General features: G+C 45.6%; 1 protein-coding gene across 2 annotated transcripts in view; it reads right to left on the bottom strand.

Moving 5' to 3' along the window:
- Positions 1 to 12,462, bottom strand: part of POU2AF1 (POU class 2 homeobox associating factor 1) — a 70,720-nt gene that overhangs the window by 15,689 nt on the left and 42,569 nt on the right. For both annotated transcript variants that reach the window (XM_032202047.1, XM_032202049.1), the window contains exons 3-4: positions 7,695 to 7,888; positions 447 to 718 (exon numbers count right to left, since the gene is read on the bottom strand). In XM_032202047.1, the coding sequence (XP_032057938.1) occupies positions 447 to 462 (16 nt within the window). In that variant the 5' untranslated portion in view covers positions 463 to 718; positions 7,695 to 7,888. The remainder of the gene's footprint in view (positions 1 to 446; positions 719 to 7,694; positions 7,889 to 12,462) is intronic.

Below are 12,462 nucleotides of genomic sequence, written 5' to 3'. Positions count from 1 at the left end.
AAGAAAACTGATTTCCTGTAAACTCATAACTGTATTGCCTTCAACTGCATCGCTCTTTAGCTTTATTATTAGTTGAAAAAAAAAAAAAAGTACATATCAAAAAAGACACAGAAATAAGATTTCTCACAGGTTTCACTTTTAAAAAGGAAAATTCTCTGGTAAGTAACCACTATAACCTTTGATATAATACCTGCATCCTGTTATTGTTTTTATGAATCATAGTCTTCCACTTGATTCATAATGACGAATGCCAACAAAGCAGCGATGCTGCCCTGTCTTAATATCCCTGCTGGAAAATTAGCATCATGCCTTCTCATTTGCCTCTCTTGAGACATGCCGCTCTTCAAGAGTACTGTCTCCCGTGCTATGCTAATGCTCACTTATCCACTACAACCTTCATCTTTTACCGCAGTTAGGAAAAACAAAGGCAATCAGAGCTCACTTACATTTTTGCCAGTGCATATTCTGTGGCAGGACGGAGTCTTTTTTCTCTTTGATGAAGACAGTTGGGCTTTCTAATGGCTAACGTGTGTTTGACTCCTTTACGGGGGATGTGATAACTGACTGTCAGGATGTTTCTTTCAGCTTTTTAAAAGCCCCGTGTTCCCGCTGAAGTCTGTGATGTCATCACATCCTCCAACCACAACCACTTCTATATTTTCCCTTGCTCTGTGTTGTTCTTCATGACGCTGAACAGTTCCTCCAAGACCAGGGCGCTCTGGAAGATATTATGCATAAAACAGCACTTGCTATCACCAAAATTTATTTAAACAAACAATCAAGCCTGGAACCTGCCTCTCATGGGGTTTTTGCTGGAGATTTTTAAAAAAACAGGTCAAAGGGTTGCGCAGCAGAAAAAGCACGAGGGGCTTTTAACAGGATCGTGACCGTCTGTGGCACCAAGAACGGCCTCGTCTCACGTCGGACAGCACTCTCTGCTTCAGATGGCATAACTACAGGCTCCAGGCACCTCAGCGAGCCCAAACCTTTACGTACGCCAGGTCTGCATGTCCCTTTAAATGCTCAACACTTCTAAAACACAAAACTTGTGTGTTTGCCCTTGCCTTATGAGAATCTCAACTCCCTGGGGCCACTAAATTTGAACTTATGAGGAAACACCTGTAAACACTTCAAGCCTCATTAAACGAGGACGTCCTTCATTTAAAAAAGAAACCCCTTTTTTTTTCTGTTTTGTTTTTATCAAAATATGACGCTTCCTACTAGGGAAGAGCCGGCCCTTCCAAAGCAGCTTGTGGAGCTAAAGGGAGGCCGAGAGACTTGGCATAGGAGCTCAAGTAAGTTCTTAACATTAATTATAACAGGATCGTTGTACCTGACCTATTCACACCACTCCATGAGCACAGCCTCTTAAACCTCTTAACGTTGTTTCCTCTAAAATTCAGACCATCTCAGTGACTATTCTCAAGCAGCAGTGACTCAGGAGCTTCGTTCTCAGAAAAATATTTGTTGGGGGCTGCACAGCGGCTTTAGGACCCTGCCGATCCTATCTCCCAGCTGGTTTTTAATCAAGGAATTGCTGCGGCCCTGAAGTTTACTCTCTCGAATTTCTCTTCCTATAAAACAATTAAGATGGGGTCTGGACAGTCCTTTTGGCCAGGAGTCTCTCAAAAGGGTGCCAAACACCTCTCAGAAGCAGGTCCATACTGTGAACCATTTTGCAACCTAACATTGGCATTGCATTTAAAGAAAGAAAACAAAACCAAACAAAAAGCAGATTGATGAAACGAAGATGAAAGCTTAATTATTATATTCCCTTTGGTTCAAAGATTTGCCCCAAAACCACAAAGAGAAAACCTCCAAAACAAGCAGAGTGAAGAGAAATGAGGCATATTCAGCTCCCCACCGCTGCCCTCCGCGTTCCCAGGCGCGAGGGCATTGTTCTGCCACGCTTTGCATATCTGCATTAATGCTCACTACCAGCCACACATTGTAATATCCTCTCTGCTGTTAAAGTGCTTAGTAATAGCAGGCAGCCTGTTAGCTAACGCTGCACAGATGGACAGGTAAGTGTAAATCACAGCCCAGTGTAGCCGGATAAATTGGGGAAGAATATTGAAACTGGCTTCGGTGGCATTTCACTTACACCAAGGTAGGAAGAATTTGTGGACTCTCGTCTCTCTGATACAAATATAGTATCATGTTTCTCCTTAAAATAATGAAATAACAGAACTTCATCATTAAAAAAAAAAAAAAAGCAGCAGCCTCTTAACCTTGTAGAATTACAGGTAAATGTTTCTAACAACAGGAAATCTTTTCCTGACAAATGATGTTCTACAAAAACCAGGGCTCAAACATTTATTCAGATTTATTTAAGGCTTGTTGCACAAGGCAATATCAGGAAGTGCTGGGAGAACTTACAGGTCTTTGGCTTGAGTCAGTGCAAGAGACAACGTCAGAGCATCCAGCAGTGAGGTCTGCTGCAGTTTTCTGCTGGAAATGCCTATTTCTGACATCACAGAGCTACTGGGAAGCAGCACAGTGAACCAAGGCCTTGAGCAGGTCTCTGCCAGGAACAAGACCTCTATTTTTAAGTGTGAGAACACACCCTGCGTACATCTGTGTTCTCCAGAGCAGCAAAAGCACAGTCTGAGACTTGTACACAGCAGGCTGTGTGCATATGTGAAGGCAGACTGCATGACATTAAAGTAAATATGCAGTCTCATACTAACTTATAGACCCATCAGCTAACATGTAACTGTGCTTTAGTTATGCTTAGAAAAGATGAGGATAACACTGACTTACTCAGGATTAAGCTCTTTCTTAGTTTATATCAATACTTTAAAAGAGCAGGCAGATAAAGTCAGGTTGTAATAAATATCTAAAATGAGGAAGTTGCAAAAAAGGGGCATGTTTTCCACAGATAAAACAAGCAGCACTATTTTGGTGGCAGGTAATCATCCTTTTCCATATTTACCTACAGTTACTCAAAAAAATTTCAATGTATTAATGAAGAATCACACTCTCCAAAACAACTTTAGAGGTATACAAGGTAAGATATAAAGGAGCATGTGCGTAAGGTGAGCCAACATGCCAGGCAAAAGACAAACTGTCAAATGTGGTCCTCTTCTCATTTTATGTCTTTTACAGAGAAACTATTTGGTTAAGCACCATTTTACTAACAAAGTCCAAAGGAAGAGACTAAAGTAGAGCAAAAGATGAAAAAGATTGCTTAGCAAGTATCGTCTTCGCCTCTTCCTCGGCCAACTGTTTGCAAACCATGATTCAAGTCTATAACCACGGCGAGAGCTCAGCTACGGCTAGATGATCAAACAGCACCGACAGCAGGAAGGCTGCTTGTGGACAGCTGCTCCTTTAAGACACGCTCAGAAAATGAGCTGCAGCCTGTCTCGAGATGCAAACCCAGCTGCCTCCCAGTCATTCCTTGACCAGTTCACCACGAGACCAAAGCAACAAGCAGTAAAACCTTGGTTCGGCACGGAGCATCTCTGCGCTGAGTCGGGGTGCAATTTGTCATGTTCCTGGTGGCCACGCTGCGAGTTCACAGACCAAAAGGCAGCATTAAATTTTGTCTGACCGCCACCCACAGCTGCTCCACGGATAACTGGAAAAAAGCTGCAAAGCTCTACATTAGAGCACCCACGCACTGCACGCGGGGTAGAGCCAGAGCTGCAAGCAGATCCCAAGGATCCAAGCAATCGAACTCAGCAAGGATGGAAGAAGCACAAAGCAAGGATGACACAGACTGCATGTGCCTGATCCCCAGTTCCAGGCAAGGTGATGTGAAGCAAAGACGAGTGCCCAGCACCGGTCTTCCCTTTGTTAGGGCTTTGGGAGTGTGCACCCACCAGGCAGCGCCGGCTAGAAAAGCAGCACCGTGGCCACAGCACCCAGAGCTCCTGGCCAGGGCGAATAAAACCAAGCACTGCTCCTACTCTGTCTGCAGGGCTGGCAACAGCACAGCCCGGTAAAATTTTCAGCACACAAACTATATAAAATCATAAGGACATGTTGCATTTGACAGTCAGAACCTGAGCTTTACCTTAGAGATTATGAATTAGGCACTTCCTCCCCTCATCTCCTTATTATTGTTTTATTCCCAGGACAGGAGTTGAGATCATAGGTAATTTTCTTCCAAAACTGGATTACTGCTGTTGACGGATACCTTTTTTTTTTTTTTATTAAAAAAAAAGAAAGTGTCAATATTATCACTTTAATCCTACCATACAATGCGAGAAGTATGAATAAGCAGTAGTCTGACATTTCAGAAAGCTTTGTGGTCTGCAAATACAAACATTTGTCTTTGAGGATACAATAGCTAAATTAATAAGAGAATCTCTACCTCGGAGGTCTGAATGAGCTTAAAAGACAACCACATTTAGAAAATGTTCCTTTCTCATACTTCTTCCCTACTCAGCCAAGAGAGGGAACAGAGGAAACAAGAAGCTGAGCCTCATTTGAGGCAGTAACAACTGGCATCTGTCAGAGCCAGAACAGACTTTTCAGCCTACAAATTCTATGTCCCACATCTTTATTTTGTTGCATGACATTATATGTGAACACACAACAAAATAATCCAGGATCAAAGCCTACAGAGCATGAGGCCAGGATTCGTTCCAGAAAACTTATGTAAGCCAAGTCCTTCAGCTCAGGAGCATCCCTACCTCTGTTGAGCAACCTGGGCAGCACTGAAACAACCTCCAGAGACACGAGTCACTTTGTGGAGACACTCGGGTCTTTTTAGGAGACCGCAGAGCAGGACTAGTGCAACGAGCACCCTGATTCTGGTAGTTTGATTAGGCTTCAGAGGAGTGGGATGCATGAAGCTTTAACTTTGCACCTGAAGCCCTTCCCCGCAGCCTAAATCTTCACCAACAGCAAGGAGCTGACTGCCTTGAGAAGTATGAGAGATGCCAAAACTATGGTGAACAAGGGCAGAGGACACAGGCACCCAGCTGCATAGCTCAGCTCACTTGTGTGTCACTCACTGATGGCTCTGCAACCTTTTGAGCTGGCCCTGCCCAAGAAAGAGGAAGAACGGGGACAAATTTTCACTTTACTCCAAAACTCTCCCCTGTGATTACACCAAGGACTTTTGGAGTTTCTGGTTTGGTTTGGTTTGGTTTCCACAAAACATTTACACCACAGAAAAAAATCCTTCCTAACCAGGAACTTTCACCCTTCCCAATTGCCCCAGCCTAACAACCACAAAATAAACGCCTTGCTCTTGCACAAACACACCCAAAAAATCCCTCCAGGGGCTACGAACGCCTCAGGCTGTCCCCAGGTGAGCCACTTTTCGTGCTGTACCTGCTGTACATTTAGAGAACACTGGCAAATCCTCACACACTGCTAAAGCACGCTTGAAGCAAAACGTTACTTCAGTCGACAAGAAAAAAAAAATAAGTCAAAAAAGAAAAATAAAAGAAAGTTTCCCATTTTCAGCAGAAGCTGGTGCGAAGGTTACCAGGACTGCATGAGTCACAGCAGGAGGCAGATCACAAACAACCCGATCAGATAGGTTTACAAGGCAGGGCCAGAGAGACTCAATGAGTGCTGTAATAAATCTCATAAAGGCGCTCAGGATAATGCCAGAATTTACTATATGCCCCGCTGTGGAAAGGTCTAAAAGGAATGAAGACAAGTTTCTGATTCCACGCACTCAGGAAGTGTCTGATGCAGGTAGAAGATGGCATCTGCTGGCACGGCTGTTCCATCAGCTTTGGAGGTTACAGACTTGGAGAAACACAGAGACACACTCATTCTGCAGAAACCTTTCATCAATACCCACAAATGTGTTTGTTTTCCCTTGGAATTCTGCCCCTGTAAAGGCAGGTACACTGCAAGGCTGAGCCAGGAAGGGAGCTGAAGGAAGAGGAACACACACCTCTCCATGCTATGTCTCATTTCAGGATTTCCTTCTCTACCTATACAGCTCTAGTAATGCCGAGACCCCCATGAAAACAGCTTGCTGCAAAGTCAAGAGACAGAAGACAGCTGCTGTCTCCACAAATATACTTCCTAAACAAGGCAGAGAGGAGAAAAGAAAAACCGACAGTTCTTCTTGAAGGGAGAAACCGAGGCAGCAAAGGGAAGTTCAGTGCTTTGCTCAGGGTCACATCAGAAGTCTGTATCAGGGCTGGGAACTGAGCCCAGATTTTGGGGTTAAATTTACTCACAAGACCACTCACTCATTCTGTGCTTCCTTAGGACAACGTCACCTTTTTTATAATACTACACACATTAAAACAACTATAGCACAACAAACTCCAGGTATAGCAGGGTTCGGTAATATTTTTATTTTTTTATGCGAGCCTCACACCTCCCACTTCGTCCTCAGAAGCAAGTTCTGATTCATACCTCAGTTTTGATAAGGAACAAATGAGGCAGCCTTCATACACGTTCAGCACTAGCGATTAAGTGCTTGGGCAGTGTAAATCACCGTCACCCTCATGACCTCTCAGATGCTGAGGATCTGAACCTGGGACATTCCACATCCACTCCCTGGTTACTGCACACAGTTTTTTCACACTAGGAGATGTCCCGTGCTGCTCAGGCCTAAACATCAGGCACAAAGGAGAGTATGAAAGCCTTCAGAACTGCATGCAGGCACCTAAGGGGACCCATTTCCCTGTGTCCTCAAGAAAGTTCTGAATTTTAGGGTAGAAAGAAAGTATACATAAAAAAAAATGAGCCAACTCAGACCACTCTGCACTTGGAGACAGAGGTGAGTTCCCCATGAACAAGCACTTGCATTTACTGACACTCAAAAAGATCTGGAACAGACCTTTTTAGGATTTCTTTGTACTTTATACCCTTCAGAGATCATCTGGTCTGTTCCTGAGCTCCAAGATGCGATCCATTTCCTCTCCAAAGTTTTCCTGACTGCTGATACTTGTCTAACACAACTCCTTGAAGCTGAATACTCGAGCTGTTTGCAGCAGGTAGGCGCACAGACTGTTACAGCCCTCCTGTCCCTGCCTCTCCCTTCCTGCTGCTCACACATGCCACGCTCAGCACCAGCTGCTCGCAGCCTACCCGTTCTCCTCAAACGCTCAGGGTTTGGTCTGTGAACAAGCAGCAGTCACATTTAGTTCAGAAGTTTCCAGCGCTGAGTCAGGCAGGGGGAACAACAGCACGTAACACACACCGTGTCCGTGCTGCGGGCACGATGTGAACCAGCCTTGTCTGTGACAGCACCGTGACCAAGAACTGTGGCAGTGCTAAAAACGTGGGCTTCTGTGCTTGCTGGGACCACCACGGTGCAGCTGATGTGCACTGAAATGCCCGTCCCTGCAGCTGCTCTCTGCAGTTAGGTGCTGGAGGAGTTTGTGTAAGCCCATACATCTCGCAAGCTTGCCTCTGCCTGCGGTGCTGACTGGTGATCTCAGGTGAGCTAGGGTTGGCAGCAGTTGCACAGCCTTTCCCCTTTCCCGTGTCACAGTGGCTGATAAGGCAGCTGGTGGTAAGGGAGGAAAGGAGCAGGGCATCCTTGTAACTCCCCCACCTACAGCTACACCACCCTGCTGACTCGCTGGCTTCCAGGGTTGGCGCGCACCAACATGGTGAAAAACCACCCGTCCCATCTATCTGTTGAGAAATTACACACAGAACCATCCCCAAAATAAACCTGAAAATTGGCAGAAATCAGAAGAAGATCTCAAATGATTCACAAAGAGAAAATACAATCAAGAATGCCATTGAATGTTACTCACATGGATCGCATGACTAGCTCTGGAAGCTGGCAAGGTGAGGCAAGAAAGCTGGGGCTTTCACCAGTTACAAAAGCAATGCAGCAGAAAGGCTTGTCCCATGTTTCTACTGGAGTCTCAATGCAGTCTTAGGCAGTGGTCCAGCACAAAAGCCAGTAACGTGCTGCAGTAAAGACTTTGGTCCCTCTTTGTTGAGTCTGTTGAAGAAAAAACATTTTGTTAAGGAGCTCTCCTCACCAGCACATTTTCAAATAGCCTCTCTTTCACCCCACAGAAGCAAAACTAAAGGTCCACAGATGAACATGATAACAGTGATACTTCTTATGACCTATATTCACCATTTGTAAAAGTTGTTTTCATTCAAAACCCGTGTAAGTGTTGATGTGAATTTCAGATGAAACCCACTTTCTGAGAGTCTCTCATTTGACTGGAGGCAAATGAAAGCAAGTCCTAGAAAGGCGCCTTGCTCATTGCTCACAGACATGCTCTGCTCACACCATGGAAGGAACCCTTCCCAAACAGAATTATTAATGGCTAAAAAAGCCACATTCGGCCAAAACATGGGCCCGAGCTCAGCAGAGCAAGCCAGGGACTTCGACGCTTCCTTTCACATTCAGATTTTGGCCCAAGCTTGCCAAAACCTAAGTGACCAGCATTTATTTCTTCAGGTTAAGAGCTTCGAATGGGTGCCAGAAATTCTTATCTCAGCAGATCAGATCTGCCAGGAACCGCACCAGCAGGCTGGTTCACTGTGAACCTAGGCACTGTTACCAAGGGAAAGACTCGAGCCCAAACTGTGTCACAAGGAAAGTCAAATCACCTGGTCCCCTCTGGAAACCACTCACACCGAGAGCCCTCTCTGAGCACGTGTGGCCCCAGAGTTTCACAGAGAAACAGGACTCAGCAGCTTTGGCAGCATCCTCACCCTGAAACCCGCAACACACAGCTGCAGAGGAGTGGGTAGAGAGCTACAGAGAACAATAGGACTGAAGCAGGCTGTGAATCTACACAAAAGTTCCTACTGCTTCATTCAGCATTTACTTTTCCGTGGTCTCCTCCAAACACCTGGGAAACCCCCTCAGAGGTGCAGCTGCTTCTGAAATCTCAGGACGCTTGCTTGGGACGTGAAGAGCATGGGAGGCTGGACAGCTTTCTGTGCCACCTCCAGGACCACCTGCAGACCTCACCTCATCTCTCCATTAACTCCCTGCCCAGACTGAGAGAAAGGACCCCATTAGGAAGTCTAGGGAAAAATAATTAGGAAAGGGTTGGGGCAATTCCCTATCAACAACGTCCCGCAGGATTGTATCTTTGGCTCACTTCCAGACCATGCTTTTGAATACAGTTTTCCTCCCATCTTATTTGGATTCTTGCTTTTTTATTTCCCTTGGGAGCTTCTGTCAGATTTTAATGACACATTTAATAATTTCACCCTGACACTTTATCTTCAGTCCTTTGCCCCATTGTCAAAAATTCCTCCTCTTCACTGCTGGTCACTGATTTTGTATAAGGCCACTCATACCCCACTCAGTTTAATGACTTTAACTGTAAGTAGCATTTATTTGTCGCATTTATTTGTCCCTTTTCATCATCAACAGCAGGGATGGAGCTGTGTGACCCACCTCCAGAGCTACCAATGGGACCCTGGGATAGTAGAAACACACAAAAAAGAAAGCTTTGAACCCAGTTCAGAAAAGGAAACCTGTTGCATCTTCATTTGGCCCTCCTGTTTAAGAGAGGGCACAAGATGTTCAAACTGATTTTATATCTAGATAAAGAAAAAGGAACTAAAACCCACCCCTTTACCTTATCAGCTCTGGTTCCTGGCCAGGCCATGCTCAGAAAATCTGACTTTCAGTTTGCAAAACTGCACTGTGGGGCCTGCAAGGAGAATTTCTGCCTAATTGACAACTGATTAGACAGAATGGGAAAACAAAAAACAACCAAAACAAACAAACAAAAACCAGACTGAAATGCAGAAATAAAAGCTTGGTAAGTGGAACCATGACAGTCCCCATAAAACAAATGTGTAGAGGTGAAAGTGCTGCACTGGAAGGTAAATTATGAATGTTGATTGTGGTCAGCAGGAACAGAAGAAATTGGGATTTCTGGTCAGTGCCAAGGGAGCAACAACCAGCATGTGTTCTGAAGTGAGGTGAAACTCTAGGATTGACTGTTGGGATTCTTTCTGTGTCCTTGTGCAGAATTGCCTGCAGGAACCGACCCTGGATTCTCTGTAACCAGGAGCTCAAGCCTCTGCTACAAGCAGACCACCCTAGAACTGCCTCTGTGGGGTTTTATTATCTCCACTGGAAACACGGGGCTCCCAGTCACCCTAAGACAAGGTTCCTGGCATGACTTTTTCTCAAGTCTACTCATTTCACTATTATTTTAATTCCCAAATAGCAACAAGATTAAAGGCTGGTTTAAAAACATCATACCTCAAACTAGAGAAATCCTGAAGACTGAAACACTCCTAGGAGAAGGCACATTTATCTGGCAGCTGAGGAAGTTGAGAGTTATTAATTACATGCTCCAGGAATCTGGATCCGTATCCAGGACATTGTTGTGTGTCACTAAACAGGCAAATCAAGGCTCAAAAGGGAGTGTAATTATAAGACCCAAAGGCTCACACTCTCCTCTTTCCACCCCATATTCTCCTTGCAACACTTAATACTACACTCGCTGTTCTCCACACATATACCCTTTCATTTTTAGTGTTATTATGACAGTAAAAAATCAGAAAAGCAAACTGTTGGCATTAAGAAGGGCTATGTCAGAAAGCGTGAGCGACAATTTTTTCTGCCGTCACGCAGTTAGTGAGATAAGGGCTTCATGTCATGAAACAAACCTGCCTTTTTCTGATTAAAAACACATCACTTTGGGAAGAACACTGTGGTTGCAGCTCTCTTTCAGGACTCAGTACGACACAGATGTCATCTTGCAGCCTCTGCAACTCAGTGGAAAGATTTCCACTTTCAGAGAGATACCCAAATGTGCACTAGTCTTTAGACCCAGAGGTATCTACCAAATATTTCTTGTTTGTTGAAGGGAAACAATCCCTGTGATGCAATTCCCGAGCAATTCTCCTCTGAATGCAAACCACAGCACTGCGTTTGAGTCCAACACCGCTCTCCTGGCTCCAGCAGGAGCTGTGTCTGCCACTTTCTGGCAGCGCTCCTTGTCTGAAACTGTCATCAACAGCATCCAAAGGGGCAGTGCAGCACAAGCAAAAGCTGGAATTTAGGTAAAACCAGAACCCAGCTCGTGCAGTTGGTGGTTCCCCTGGAGGTGCTGCCGGTGCTATTCGCTGGGTGAAGCTGCCACCTGCCGGGCAGCTCCTCTCCTCCTCGGGGCTCGAAGGGGGCTGGCAGGGCAAGGAGGAGATTTGCAAATGCAGGCACCAACTCTTGCAGCTCAGCCTCAGCAATGTGCTCCCTAACACTCACCGCAGCCAGCACTCAAGTGACAGCCCAAGGGGAAGAGAGCACCTTGCCTGCCAGCCTGCCCCAACTCCTCCAGTCTTCTGGTGCCAGGGTGGTATCAGGAAAAACATCCCCAAAGGCAGGTAAGAAAATAAGAATGTCTGGAAACAGAGCAGAGGAACCGAAGTTACCAGCAATTACACGCCTCAGGACAGTATGATGGGTGTTGCTGTTCAGGAAAGGATGATGAAAATAGCACAGCTGCTGTGACTGTGAGCACTGTACATCTCATGATGGATTGAATTAAGGAGAGAGAAGAAAAAAGGAAAAAAAATGCACTCATAATAGTTCTCAGGGAAAATGCAATGCCTTCAGCTCGACGTTTCAGGCATGGCTTCCCACAGGCAAGGCCCTCACCAGATTTTACAGCACAGAAACTGTAGGATGTGAGAAGGCCACATAGCCCTTGCATGCTCAGCTGCTTTCATGAATTACTGTACATTTTACAGCTCCTTGCTGTCCTGCAGGGGGAAGGGGTTCAAAAGAGACAAAGCCATGCCAGGCGTATGGTTTGGGCAGCCGCACACCTCCGGCAGGGCTGGCAGCTCGCAGCTCACGTAGCTGAGAGCCAACGACAGCTCCAGGGCCAGCCAGCAGCTGAGAACAACGGCCACTCTGTATGGGGCACGGCAAGAAAAGGGCTTCTCACAAGGGAATGAGCTGGGAACGCATTGGAGACACGGCATGTGCAGCGAGGAAGCCAATCCACCCTTGGCAAGTGAGAATTTCTGAATGGTTTCAGAACCCCTCAGGCACGGGAGATTTTCCATGAGTCGCACAGGCTGCTGCCAACACGTCGGTGAGGGGAACAATACGGCCCATTGCTGCGGCTCACGCGCTGAAATCCAGGAACAAGCTCAGATTCAAGTTCGGAGATAGCCTCTTTTGTCTCCCCAGATCCTGTACTGTACATGTGTTAGGATTTGAAGCCATTTCCAAGGCGAAGCAATGCAGCAGCAGGCTTAGCCAAACGCGGGTATGACAGCGGCAGCATTCTCAGGCAAACTTCTTTGATGTTCTGCTCTGATTTCTGTTGAGAGCAGTCAGCTAAACAGCTGTCTCCAGGCAGATTTATGGCACGCTGCTATGAAACAGAAAAACTATTTGCAGCCCTGAATTTTCCGGTATCCATCTCTGTCTATAAACCTTTTATTTAACCCTGATAAAAATGGCGATTTAAAATACAGCAGATGTTTAGAAATTTCATCAGCATAAGTCATGTAAGCAACATAGCAGCAGCACTCAAAGAATGCATCTAACAAGAAATGCTCAAGCCACACATTTTC

The sequence above is a fragment of the Aythya fuligula genome, chromosome 22 (assembly GCF_009819795.1).
Source record: "Aythya fuligula isolate bAytFul2 chromosome 22, bAytFul2.pri, whole genome shotgun sequence".
Taxonomy (NCBI): domain Eukaryota; kingdom Metazoa; phylum Chordata; class Aves; order Anseriformes; family Anatidae; genus Aythya; species Aythya fuligula.
Note: the sequence above shows the minus strand (reverse complement) of the source record. Positions and strands in the feature narration are given on the sequence as shown.